General features: G+C 34.7%; 1 protein-coding gene across 1 annotated transcript; it reads right to left on the bottom strand.

Annotated features, from left to right (window-relative positions):
- Positions 1 to 4,271: 4,271 nt before the first annotated feature.
- LOC132202219 (probable cytochrome P450 6a14) lies at positions 4,272 to 6,717 on the bottom strand. Its single transcript, XM_059628996.1, has 6 exons — positions 6,413 to 6,717; positions 6,114 to 6,317; positions 5,203 to 5,718; positions 4,877 to 5,098; positions 4,568 to 4,822; positions 4,272 to 4,510 (listed from the first exon to the last, which is right to left on the bottom strand). The coding sequence occupies exons 1-6, from the start codon at positions 6,645 to 6,647 to the stop codon at positions 4,347 to 4,349; spliced, it is 1,596 nt and encodes a 531-aa protein (XP_059484979.1). The 5' UTR covers positions 6,648 to 6,717; the 3' UTR covers positions 4,272 to 4,346.
- Between the last annotated feature and the right edge of the window lie 7,764 nt (positions 6,718 to 14,481).

Genomic DNA, 14,481 nt, shown 5'->3' with positions numbered 1-14,481 from the left:
TGTTCACTCTGCCTTCATTTGGTGCTGCAGATATTGCGCGCGCTCGGCCCCGTTTGCTGCTCTCGGCCTTTTTGGCATTACTCTCGGGAGCTCAATCCCTTTAATTTGAGTGTAGCTGCTCTTCTCTCTCCAGCAAAGATCAACTTTTCCCATCATCGCAGCCACGTGCTTTCCGCCTAATGTCAAAATTATCTGGTACATGACTCACAAACTACACTTTTAGCAAAGCCACCGGATTGCAACTTGCTGTGGAGAAATTCACTCTTGATCCAAATAAAAAATTAAATTATTTAAAAGCACACAAATAAGGTTCTCATATTAAAATAATAAATGGCCAGAAAAGATTGAAATTTAGTGAAATTAAATTGATTTTAGAATTATAATTGAAAGACCTTAGAAAATATTTGCAAACTTAGCAATATTTGCAACTTTCATGAAAATATTTTGTAGGAAAAAAGCATTGATATTATTGGTTCTTTACTCTGTGTTAGTTTGAATTTACTCAGGATAAAATTTTACCTTTTTTATTCACATAATATTAAATATTAAATCTTATGTTGTGTTCTTGATTACGTAATTCCTAAAATAATAAATTATTTCAAAAGATTTTATGCACCGATGACGTGATAGTAGCTAAAGAATTGCCTTTAAATTGAACAAACTCCAAGCTTCTTATTCGCAGGAGAAAATGTCGCAGGCTTTTTCCCGCAAGGACAGTAAATCACCGCCAGTCGGTCCCGACGGTCTCGTGCCGTTTCTTCTTAAGCATATCTGCTGCTCTTTGTGTAGCGAGTTTATAATTGAGAGAACGAGCGAAAACTGAAAATCGCTTTGCTGCTCCACCAGCAATGCAAATGAATTGGCGGGGCCAACCGAGGTGGCAAGAAAATGCAAATAAGTAAGAATATCTTTAAGTCTTACTAAAGCACCTTTTGAAAACAAAAGCACTAAATAAAAATTTTATTGAATAATAATTCATCTAATCATGCCAATCTTTTCTATTTTTATATAAAATTGCAAATTTTTCACCTTCAACAGTCCCAAAGAAAATAAACATTTCCTTATAATTTACTAGAAAAAACTTAAATTTTCTGTAACGAATAAATATTATTAAAAATAATTTAACTGAATAATTATTATGAAAATGTTAAAATTTTATTTTGTTATCTAATGAATTGAAAATCAAACGTATGAAAGCAAAATATATTAAATAGGAACACTCTTTGTGCTTGATCGTGCTCCTGCCCAACAATTTTGGGCTTATATAATTTTTAAACATGATCAAGGATAATTTTTTCCATTGGCCTATTATAGGGAGCCAGTCGCTCTTTTGTTTCAGCTTCAATATATGTGCTAAAATCGCAGAGACTAACTTCACCTTTAACGAGACGACTTTCTGGCTTTCGTGTGTTTGCATTTCTCAGTTATGGCGGCTCATCTTTCTCTCCTTTATCTTGGAGCGGCTCCAAATTTCAACTTTACGACTATATTTGGCCGCGTGTTGTGAGTTTTCCGCGCGAGAATTATATAAATCCTTTCGTTGTTCCGTACATAGGGAGTTAGAAAAAGAACCGGCCGCGTCGTGGTGTGCGCCCATAAATATAATTTTCGCCACCGTTAAATTTTTATCCAGCAACAGGAGAAATTATAATTTTATAGCCACCAAAACATGGCTGTGGCGCATTTTTCTCGATTTTCTCGCCCTTCCCGTGAAAACATCTGCAAAACTGCTGCGACACTGTTGTGGAGAGAAAAAAAAGCATATTATTTTTTCTGGAATTTTCTCCTGATGCTCGAATTTTATTAGGTTTTTGACCTCATATCCCAACAAAGTCTTTTGCATCAGGCAAAAGTTGTTTGACGACATTTGGGTTATATTAGGAAATTCTTATACTTTCTTACTTATTAATCCAGCAACATAAATTCTGGAAGATGGTGAGAAAGTTTCGACATAATACGGTACATTTGTCACCCGGAAAGAGGAACCAAAACAAATAAAGCCGATTGTGACGCATCTATAGCGGTCCAGCAGATTGTACATCGATCCATCTTGTTTCTCTACAACTATCTCTTTCCTTTACAAGCTGAACGCAGGTTTTGGACGGACCATTAAAAAATCAGAAGGTGAGAAAGAGAAGCCAAGCAAGGATTCAGGATGTATTGCATAAATTATGGAGAGTCGCACGTGAGCCGAGCTGTCGCGCGTTGACTTAATCAAAAGAAGAATGACGATTTTTCAGTCTGCGCGTGAGAATTAAATAGTATTTAATTTAATGAAAAGAAAATAAATAAATGATTCTGCAAACATCAAACCCAGTATAGCAAGTGCAAATTGATATTTAAAACAAAGTTACTGTTAAAAAAAAAATGGTTATTAATACATTTTTTTATTTTGATGCTTGTAAAAAATAATATATAATAATATTAAAAAATATATGTATATCACATAATAATTTAAACTTTATATAAAATGAATTTAATTCTTTTCTTATATAATATATCTTATTTTTAAATTTTTTTATATAATTACAATACATTCCTTAAATTGCGTGGCTTAAAATTACGTACCTTATGTGTATGTTATTGCAATTGCAATATAGGTATAAATTTTCAAAGTATAAACCAGTAGTTGTATGTCATATAGAATGATCTTAATAAATTTAACTCTCGTTTTAGCTCTTTTGACTCTGCACATGGTTGGTAAACGGATTTCATTGTCTGATGGATAATACATATAGAAAAATTAAAAGGACGTTTTAATTCGAAAAATTAAATTACATCTTAATTAACTGGAAATTTCGACACTATAAAATTAATCAAAAAAATATAAAATTATTTTAATTCTGATGTATTTTTATAAAATATTTGATGATTATTATTTTAACATCAAAATAACTGATTCAATAAGTAAAAGGATTAGTGCTTTTTGTGTTGAAGAATTTTAAGATGAAGGTGTATGTTGAGCAGTTTTGTCTACAAATCATCATTATAATTGATTATTCATATGGTGATTTGAATTTAAAATTCGGCTTTTCCTCGATGGATTTTTGAGTTGTGTATTGCTTAATCTTATCCATCTGAAATTATTGATTCAATCAAAGCCACTCTGTAATTTCTCTTTTCCTTATCCTGCTATGGAAACATTGAAATGATCAATGCACGGCCTTTTGTTCGCGCGACTAGGATCCTCTTCCCGGTCCATTAGCGAAACAAGAGTGCAAATGCACGTCGGACGTCATTTTTTTTTTTTTGCCCTCGCAGCTGCATAGGGGGCAGAGTTTGGCCCGAAACGATTTATCTCCTTCAGCAGAGAGCGGCTGTGGCCAGCGAGCGATATTTCAGCGGAGCATAAGTGCAGCCAGCATTTCCATAAGTTGGGCCGGGGAATAAATCACGCGCGGCCGAAGTGTTTATAAAATAAAATGCGCGTGTTTAACTCTGGCGGCGGCCTCTGGGCGTGCGCCTTCCACTATTACTTTAAAGTGTCATATTTTTAGGCGTCCGTTTTGTAAACATTTGGGCGCTGGAGCGTCCAGAAATAGAGGCAAAAGTGCTCTCTGGAGGTGCCTCTCTTTCTCTCTGCACGGCCTATGGCAGCACGGGCGGCCTCTTGTTTTGCGCATTTCGCCGCGCGATGCAAATTTTTCATGAGCCACCGCATCCGAATTCGCAGCGCACACAGAAAACCTCCCGCGGCGCTATTAATCCAGATAAATAATTGGGCTGTATGTAAACGTGAATGCGCGGTGGAACAGAACCTACCGCGATTTTTGTTTTTATTTTTGCACCGTGTGATTTTTTTTGCATCCCTTTTTCTCGCAATCCGCAGTCTCTTCTTTTTCAGCATTGTGGTTTGATTTTTGCTGATATTCACAGTTTATAATTCCCTCGCAAGCAGTTTAATTTAACGTTCCGGCATTGCTACTTTTTTTCAATTCCAAAACATTTTAAATATAAAAGAAAATAATAAAAGGCTTGTTGTTGTGAAACAAAATAAAAACATGCATTGACCCTAAATAATCCAGGAAGAACATTTTTTCAATTTTCTTTTCTCAAAAATTTCGACTAAAACTTTTATAAAAAATTGTAATTAATGTAATTCATTTTCAATTTACACTTTTATTCACTGCCGAAATGCATGATTTTCAGTTTGTTTATGAAATTTTTTATTCAGAAATTCTATTTTTTTTTTAAAAATTAGCTGCGTGAGTTTTCCGCATTTAAAATTTATTAACTAAATAATTTTTTTATTCTATATCTTTGTATTTGCAAATGATTAAGCTTTGAACCTTATTACATCAACAACTATAAAATAATGCAATATTATATTTATTTATTATAAATTATTAAATTTTAGAGATTTTTATCCAAACGCCGTCCTTTGCCTTAAGGAGATTTCCAGCTTTTTCCATTTTGTACGGTACCTTTGTTTTGTTACAAGTTTCAAATTTGTAACTCTTTAAAAGGGTAGCCATCGCCAGTTTGGTGCTCATCATTGCAAACCGCATTCCTGTGGTGAAAAATAAACTGATATTTCACTTTTAAATATTTATATTAATTTTCAAACCTATGCAATTTCTTGGCCCACTTCCAAAAGGTAGAAAAACATACGGTGACCGTTTGGCTTTTTTCTCAGGCAAGAACCTGTCAGGGTCAAACTTAAACGGATCTGGAAAGTGTTTCGGATCAAGAGCGAGACCCCTGATTGGTATCATAATGACGTCGCCTTTCTTCAGCACTGCGGACGTTCCAGGGATTTTGTACGAAGAAGCCGTACAGGTCCTCTCGACCCTGGACACTGGCGGATGCCTTCTCAAAGTCTCTTAAGAGATAAAAAAAATATTTTGAAAGCTTTTTAATAATTTTGAATAATTACCCAAAAGGACATTTTCAAGATACGGCATGTCGTTGATAACATCGTAATTCAGCTCTCCGTCACTTTTTCCCAAAACTTCCACTACCTCTTCTCTTGCTTTTTCTTGAATGTTGGGATTCAGGGCGAGTTCGTAAGATGCAAAGGACAGGAGGGTGCTGGAGGTGTCAAAACCAGCCAGTAAAAAGAGGAGACATTGGCCAACCAGAATTTCGTCTGTTAAAACTGAAATCAGCGAAAATAATTTAGGCAATTATATTTTAATATTTTTATCAGCCTAATGATTTTTGAAGGTGAAAAATGGCAATAACAGAATTATTTAATTCTACCTGTTTTTTCAACTTCAACTGTTCCTTGAAGTTGAGCGTCCTTTTCAAACAAATCCTTGGATTTTTCTGCTGTGCCCTTCAGTTTGCCAGCTTGAGCGTCAAACATCAGTTTGAGGAAGTCCACCCGCTGGCTGTTTATTTGACTGGCCCTTTCCTTTTTGCTTTTGAACACCAAACCGGCGACGTACCGGACGGTTTCTTGGTTCATGAAGTGCACACCGATCAGCCTGGCCAGCGTCGAACTGTTGAAAACCAGGATAGAAACGAAGAATTTGAAACGCTCCACTGCTGATAAGTCGCTGAACTTTGAAATGACCCGCACGAACTCGGCGTCAGGGTCCTGCAGAGAGTTGCACTGGACGCCGAAGCCACAAGTACCGATCACGTCCATGGTGAAGCGGCCGTACATTTCTTTTGCATCCACCTCACCACCTTCAGGAATGACGTACTCGTCCAGGTACTGGCACAGTTGGCCCGCGCATTTTGTCACCAAATTTGACATTGCCTTTATTTTTCCTATAATTTAATTATACATACATAAAATTTACAAATTTTACTAGATAATGTAACAAATTTTGATTATATTATTTAAAAAACAATAATAATAAATGTATAAATTCTACCAAACCCAAGCTTAATGTAGTTTAATTATTATATTTATAATTTATAATTTTTTTCATAAAGTAATAAATTTATTTATTAAATCATTATTAAAAATTAAAATTTTTGTTGTCATCATTTCTCATAAATTTAATTAATAAAGTTTATTGTTGAATGCTCAGTGACCAGTAAAGTTCATTACTTAGGTTTTATGCAACTGTTTCAGTCATCGCTCATGTCGGTGCTCAAATAATTTAAATTTTATGATTCAATAATATTATTCATTAACATGGTTCTCAAATTTGCCTCACCTGATGAGAAAATTGGCGTCGAAACAGATCTAAGTGCCTTCCAGTGTGACCCCTTTAGCGATACAAGCATGTTCTCTTCATATGCATCAGGGTGGATTGAAACCAGAGCCCTGTCTACAAAACTGTCAAAGTCGCGAACCAAGACTTGCCTTAGAAGTTCAGGGTCTCTTATCATCATACGAGGCAGCCTGCCTTCAAATATACCTGCGGATTTTAGTGCAAATTTTGGAAAATTAAACTAAAAATTAGTAAAATAAAATTCATCTTATCGCTTACTTTCCCAAACATAATTTTTTTACCTGCAATTTTTTCGCCATCGAATTGTTGATAGAGTTCGTCCAGCATTTCCGGGTATGAAATTTGCAATGTGATTCTCTTGCTCGTGTTTCCAAAAAGCAGGTGCGGCTTGAGGAAAGGTACTCCCATGTCTCGCCAGTGGGTGAAGTTTTTGGTCAGGTAAAAGTAGATTCCGATTGTTAACCCCAAGAATAGGCACCATGGTGAGAAAAGTATCAAAATCAGCGAGTCATTCATTTTGCTAAACAAAAACTAACGTCTGATGTATCACGGTGCTGGAAGCAGAGTTGAGTTTTGTATCAGGTAAACATTGCTCATTTATATCTTTGCCATTGTCATAAACGTCTTTTTATCGCGTGTTTATTATTTCGATAACACATTTGTTACAATATGAAGACTTTGGACCACCTGATTAAATTAATTCTACCTTCTAAGGGACTTTGGTTCAAAATAAATTTTTATTGCATCTGTGATTCAGCAAGTCAATAATAATTATATACCAACCTTTGATCAGATGTCACAAATTTTTATTATGGCACCACGCAATATTTTTTTTTTTTTTTAGCTTCACACTTCTAAATTTTAAGTTTATTTTAATTTTCCATATAAATCTGATTGATTACACTCAGAAAAATTTAACGTGTAAACTACGCCAAAATTAATATATGGCTTTATTTATTTTATTATTTTTTTTTCTTCTTTTGTGCTAGTCAAAATTGTTTAATGAATCCAATTTTCCTCTATCATATAAAGTCTGCTAACATTTTTATTTTTCAGTTAATTGCCGCTATTTAAAAATTTTATAACCCCTGAATGCAAAATTAAATTTTATGGGAAAAAATGCCAAATTTAAAAATAATTCATTTGATTTAGTTGCTATTCCAACCTATTCGTCAAATAGATCTCGCAGGCAGAATTGTTGTGTTGCAGTTTAACGTTCATTGTTGTCAAATAATGAAATGTGTATTTAAATTCTTAATTATTGGTTACCAAATTTACTCCGATTGTTGTGAAGAATAACAACGTTTCTCTGAGAATTATTTCCTAATCATGCCTGAGGTATTTGAAAAATTAATTTGATAGATTTTGAAATAATTTTTTTCTGAATCCACTAATCCAGTTAAGTGCTGCGAGAGTGATGAGGGCCACCATGAGGACAGCGATCCTGCTTGCAATGACGACCGTTTTCATATCCTTCACTTGGATTCCAGATGCAGATGATTTTTTGACCCTGATCGCCAACATGCTGGCCCTGGCTGCAATCATTTTTCTCTTCAAGATTTACAAAGGCTTCGTCCGCACGGTACTGAATGATTTTTTTTTGCGATGGCGTTGAGCAGACAAATTAATTTTTTTTTAGTTCAATCGCACCCGCAAAGTTCTTCTCCTTGTATCTCCGATATTTTTGACTGCCATGTTCAACGTTTACATACAAACAAGTAAGACACAAATTCTCCAGGAAAATCAACTAAAAAATATTATTCTCCCAAAAGCCACTGAGGACAGCTTCAAAACAGAAATTATCATCCTGATACTCGGCACTCAGGCGTTCATCACCTTTCCTACATTTTTTTTTAATCAGTGGTGATTTCTCATCAGTTTTTGAAGCAGAAGAAGTATTACAAAATATGTTACACAGTTGCTGCATTTAAACCAGGATTTTTTTTTTAAATCTTATGTTCAAAGTTCGTAACCAAAAAGCATTCTTAGCAGGATTCAAGTTTTCAAAACTAAATTCAGAAAATGTAAAAAAAAAAATACTGTCTTTTCATTGGAAGGTACCAATAATTTATAGACATCGCGGTCATTGTGCATAGATTAAAACGATGCTAATCGTGTTCTGGCCGACACGATACGAATTGCTGAGCAATTTTCCACAAAAATAATTCACAGCACATTAATACATCCCTGTGTGTTATTCTATGAATGGTTGCACCCGTTTTTAACCTCACCGACTGCAGTTGCAGTTTTTCTAGCCAGCGCTGTGCACCAGTGAGATAAAAGTTTGACCTAAAAATAAAGACCTACGAGCTTTCTCGGTCTGGCAGCAAATAAGCAAAGCAAACAAATGCAAAACATACACACGATCAAATAAGAAGTTTTGAAAAAACAGCGCAGCTGCAGCCGGACGGAAAGAAGCCGGTCGACTTTTAAAAAGTTTATTGCTCTTCAGAAGCATGAAGTTTTATTTCCGAGCGTGCCTGCTCATAACATTGGTTTTCAAAGCTCGATGGAACTTTTGGTTTGTGAATGAAGAGAATTGACGAACGTGAATTGAGATGCGTTATCGTGCGTGCTGAATCGGCGGCCGTGACCGTTTAATTGTGTTTTGAGCGTTTTGTCACAGTGGCCCGACTGCAAAATTGACCAATTTAGATCGAAATAAGAATATTTCATTCATTTTTGTGTCTCCTATCTGCGTGGTTTATCAAAAGAAGTGGTTAATATGAATTAAACATGAACATGCCTACCAGCCACGTTACATGCAATTCTATGAAATGAGGAATTTACATGCATTGGGCTTTTTTGAACAAGGAGTTTATTTTTTGCAGGAAGAATGTTTAAAAATAAAATTAAAATATTAAATAAAAAGAAATTAACTACATTTAAAAGAAGGTATGTAAAAATTGGTTTTATTAGTTGCATTTTATATAATTGTATTTCATCAAAAAATGATTTTTTGTCGTGGAAAATAAACATTCATTCCAAATTTTTTATGTTTATTTTCTTAGACCTTATGTAAATGTTGAGTAAAAAAAAAATGAAATACAGATAAAAATATTTTTAATTATTAATTATTCCATTTTTATTAGTGTCGTGGCACAGAGATACTGTTTAGTTATTTCCTTAAATATATAAAGATCTTTGCAGATTAGCACAAAAATATCACCTTCTTCCAAACAATTTGTTTGTTTAAGATTTGATATAAACATTGTGATTGTAACAATGAAAAATAATAACAATAAGATGCCAAAATAACGCTTCTTGCAAGCAGATTCAACTTTTTTGTATTGATTCAAAATTTAAATATTATACAAAATAATTATAATATTTTTTAATGAAACATTTTTATTCTCACTTAAAAATTCATAAATTATTATTTACAATACAATTTTTACTTTAAAATATACTTAAAATGAAAATAAGAACTTTAATTTTATTTTACTCCAACAAAAAGCACTCTTGAGGCCCAGGCGAGGCACACGGAGTCTGATTCGCTTCCGTTGGGTGCAGATTAAGTATCGACTTCTTGTCAATAAGCGCGGCCCGGTGTATCAGCTCGTGTGCCCGAGATAAAGAAAGGAGCACGACACCCGTCAGCGCAGACCGCCTGTGTGTTTTACCGGCGGCGAGAATTGAATATCGATTACGAGCGCGCCCTTTCTCGGCGAACGCACCCCAGGTGAATTTTCAGTCAGCAGGCCGGTGCGGCACTAAATCAAATTTTATCGCCCAGCTCGAATCTACGAGTCCGAATTGATGTTTTATTTTTGGCCGGGGCACGTATCGGCCCAATCACCGCAGCCAATATTTCATCTTGCGAGTGTGCGCCTCCGAAATCCCGTTAAAGCGCGCCCGTGGTCAAAAATAGACGCGCAAGAAGCATTAATTTCTCACTTATGGATTCTTTGCGGGGCTTCTCCTCTCGGCTTATTCAAATTTGAATAATTCAACCACACCACTCCAATCATAGGTCTTCCTTCAAACTTCAATAAATGCTCTCTGGAATCCGCATTCTCAGGAAATTTGGATTCCCGCAGCCTGTTGAGCTCGCACGCGGTGCGTGTTGCATAACCGCGGTTATGCAGGCGGTTGATGACAGACGCAGAATCTGATAATTCCATGCAGGTGTGCGTGTCTTGCGAATCGAAAGTGAAAAGCACGTAAAACAATTTTGTAATAAAAATGTGCTGAAAATAATTTCTTTATGATCATCAGACTTAATAAAATGGTTTCTCGGAATCCGTCACAAAAAGTTGACTCTAGTCAATAATTTATGGAAAGTTTGTCAGGCTTCAACGACACTTTCTAAGCATAGTCCCATCAGATCTTTTCTTCTATTAGGCTAATATATAATTGTTTTATCAATAATTGAAAAAAATTAATGTCTATTGTTACAAAGACATATTTTAACTATGCCAAGAACATTATTATATTTTTTGTTTTACAAAACATTAAACAAGTACTTTTCGATAGCTTCATCTAATTTTAAACTTAACTAATTATTTTTCATAAAATTACAAATTTTGCTCAAATGACGAAATGGGCATTGAAACGGTATCAAAGAATTAATGTACTATGTGAAAATAATTTCTAAGCTGTTTGTAAATTTTAAAATTAGGTGAAATCTATGGAAAAGTTTTTGTTTAATGTTATTGTTCAAAATACTACCGGTTCTTTCAAAAAGTATTAAAATAGAACAATTATGTGGCAATAAACATTTATTATTTATCTAGCTTTGTTATAAAAACCCAAAAAATAATTAACTTCAACGACGGGCTTATTTTTTGTAATAATTAAATTATTGTTGGCGTTGTAATTGGTAGATTTACGTGGTTTTTTTTAAACAATTTGAGAGAAATGAGGTTTGAAACCATTAGAAACATAATAAAATTTTGACATTTATTAAGAAAAATAATTTTATTACCATAATAATTATAGAAACCAACAACGATTGAAGAACTTTGTTCGACAATTAAAATGACGTTTTAATATATTTGAAAATAAACTGTTTTTTTTTATAAAAGGCTTTTCCCATTCAGTATTAATTTTTGTGTGAAATCGAAGTGTGAAGGAACAACAAACCAACATCAAAAGGTAATTTTTGAGAGCATTCTTACTCCAGCATGCCTTTGAAGATATGCGAAAACTTGTGCGTGTCGGCGAAGCGTGAGTGGATTCGCTCAAAGCCGAGATGAAAAACAACCGCTCGCAAATGAAATTCTTCGCGTCAGCATAAGTTTCAACTTTCGGGCAGCAATAACAGGCAGGCTCTTGTGCCGCTTCCTTCGCCAGTCGTGTCTGCCAAAAACTCTTAAAACAACTTTTAACGAGGCGCGCCAAATTGGACCGAGATTTTCACGCAAAAATGAATTGGCTAATGGGCACTCGGCGGCATTTGTCTTGCGAAAACTTTCCACTCCACGATAAAATAACTCACTCTATAAAGAGAGGGTTAAAAAATCTTCAGGGAAGTATTATCCGCCGGAGGCAAATTTATTTATAAAGGTGGTGAAAAATTGCTGCTGGAAGGGTCGTGGCGAGCACAATGAGCCGCCGGCGCGAATCAATCATCGCTCGACGGGGCAAAAAGTTGGAGAGCCGTGTTTATGACAGCCACATCGTCATAACAACTTCAGGTTCCTCCTCGCCAGAATATAAAAACCAACTTGGTCAGATTACGAAACAATTTCTGTGACGAATGTGTTGGATGCTAAAAAAAATTAAATCTTTTGTTCTCGACCTTTCTTCTTTGTGCGACGGCAAAGCTTACTTTTTTCAGCCTTTTGAAATCCACGCCCACCCAGCTTAATGTCAGATTTATACGCAATCTGTGTATGAACCACGCGGCCGGCAGCTTTTTATGCATCTAGATATATACAAATTGTGGTCTGCTTTTAAAACAGTGGGGCCGAGGGTGCCAAAACGACAGCTGGTTGCCGCTCCGGCTGATAACTCGGGCTTAATGAAAATCTCTTTCTTTCTTTTTCTGTCAAATATATATAGGGCTGCCGTCGCGGGAGGAAAATGTAACAGGATAATAATGCGAAATGACACTCTTGACGAGTTTATGCGCGCGGAAGCGGACGCAGTTGCGAGAGCTTTGCTCGCATTTTCGCAGAAACTGTTATTGCCGAGTAGTTTTGCTTTTCTTCCTGATGGAGTTTCCAAGTGCCAATTCTTGTTATTTCTCACAATCAGAAGAGAAAAGCCGAGGCCCGTGGAATGAGACAGGAGTTTTTGCTTTGTCCAATATATTTAGAGGAAAGTTCGTGTGAAGTTTATTTTGCAAAATGGGAAATAATAACTGTGAAGTGAATTTTAAAACGTATCATGCTTTATTCCTGAAATGGAGGGTTTATTTTATTTAAATGGTTACAAATAATATATATTAAGTTATCACAGAGGCAATAACTGCCCCGTAAACAGGTAAAAATGCTATATAATTTATAATTAAGAACGAAATTATTAAATACAGTTATTCTATTTATTTTAATTAAACATTATTTAATTAGTAAAATGGCAATATTTAAATCTATCTTTCCATTTTTGCAATAAAAATATGACATAAATCAAATTAATTTAAAAATTTAGCTAAATTAAATACAATTTAATAAAAAAAAACTCAATAATACAAGTTATCAAATATTTATTGCAAAATATTAGTTTAAGAGATACAAATTTTTGTACCTCAAATTTTAAAATATTCTCCTGTTTTATTTTTTTGCTTTATGAGCTAATTTAAGTGCAGCGAACATTAACTAGAATAACAAGCTACTAACTTCGTCAAAAGCCTCCGTAGTCGAAATTTAAATGGCAAATTCTCTTCTTTTTTAAATTTGCTATACATTTTGGATTGCCAATTCTAAAAATTTTGGCACCTCCCCTCAGCCAAGTGAAATTGTAAAAAAATACTATTCAATTTTTTAGGTTTTTAGGTCTGTAGAAGTGATCGCTGCTGGATATTTTTTTCTTTGAAAATAAAATGTTGATGAGGAGATGGGGCACATCTACAGATAATCCACTCTGAACTGAGCTCTAAGTTCAATAATAAGAATAATAATTATCATTAACTTAAAAAAAAATTGGTAAGTTGGTTTTTGCCAGTTATCCCGAAACCGAGTAACTCAGGAAGTACGTATTCATGATTTTTGTAATTGATGAAAGCTGAAAAGCACAAGATTTAATTATAATTGAATTTATTTGTTTATTTAAAAAAAAAACATTACGATAAATAAGTACGTGTGTGGCAAGAAAGGAACAGAGATAGAAACATCTGACAAGAAAGAAATCTACTAATGAGACGCAGGCACCGCGATAAGTTGGAAAACTCTCGGGGAGCACGCACCGGCGAGGTCGTCCAAAAGCAATTAACCCGCGACTTCAAATGAATTTTTCGAATGTCAGGCAACACTCGTGATTTGTAATTCGTTCGGCCGCAAATAGCTCTCCGGTTTTTATTTTGGACTTCATATGCATGGGACGTGGCCTGAGCACATTCTTCTCAGGGGCGATGGCTGCTCCCCGAGTCAACAAAGCATCCATCGCGGCAAGGTCAAGCGTCGTATGTCGCGCGTCTCTTCGACTAATATTTACTCTGGCGCTGTCAAAATAGCCAAACGGCTATTCCGCAGCTCCAATTACCTCTCAACCCTATCAATATGCTCGCCAACCCTCTTTTATAATACAAGAGAGATTCGCTTTTTTAGTAGCAGCCGTCGCACCAGCTGCTTTGGAAATAATTTGAAACAATGATACGCGAGCAGTTAAGGCCATTCGGCTCTTTTATGTGAGGTCCGCGTTGGAACGTAATCGAGAATTTGGCACCAGATGCGAGCACAAATATTGATTAAACATTGTAATAATATACACAAATTTAAATTATTGCGTTGAGGCTTTGTCAGCAAAATGTTATTAAAATTTATGTTACCACGAATATTCTAATTGAATTACATCAAAATTATTTACTACAACCTCCTGATTTCGATCATTCATTTTATATTAATTTTTGGCTGCAGCATTATCCAATCGATTATTTAAAACGCTCATTTATTTAACTCTCTATGTAAATAAAATCTAGTGATGATATTATTTTAAAATACAAAATTAAATTTAATGAAACAATTAAAACGTTTAAAAAATTTAATCTGGAAATATAGTTAAAAGCGATTACTTATTATATTATTAAAAAAATATTTTATATTATAAATTATATTTTATTGATTTTAACTTTCGCAATGGTTTTTCAGATATTTCCCTTTTTACTTCCGCATTCCACAGAGCACATCAGATTGTTTGTTTTGAACAAAATCTCGGCATTGGTTCGCGTAAAGTGCATTGAAGAGATGAG

Source organism: Neocloeon triangulifer, unplaced genomic scaffold (genome assembly GCF_031216515.1).
Source record: "Neocloeon triangulifer isolate White Clay Creek 2 clone unplaced genomic scaffold, ASM3121651v1 ptg000015l, whole genome shotgun sequence".
In the NCBI taxonomy this organism is placed as follows: Eukaryota; Metazoa; Arthropoda; class Insecta; order Ephemeroptera; family Baetidae; genus Neocloeon; species Neocloeon triangulifer.
Note: the sequence above shows the minus strand (reverse complement) of the source record. Positions and strands in the feature narration are given on the sequence as shown.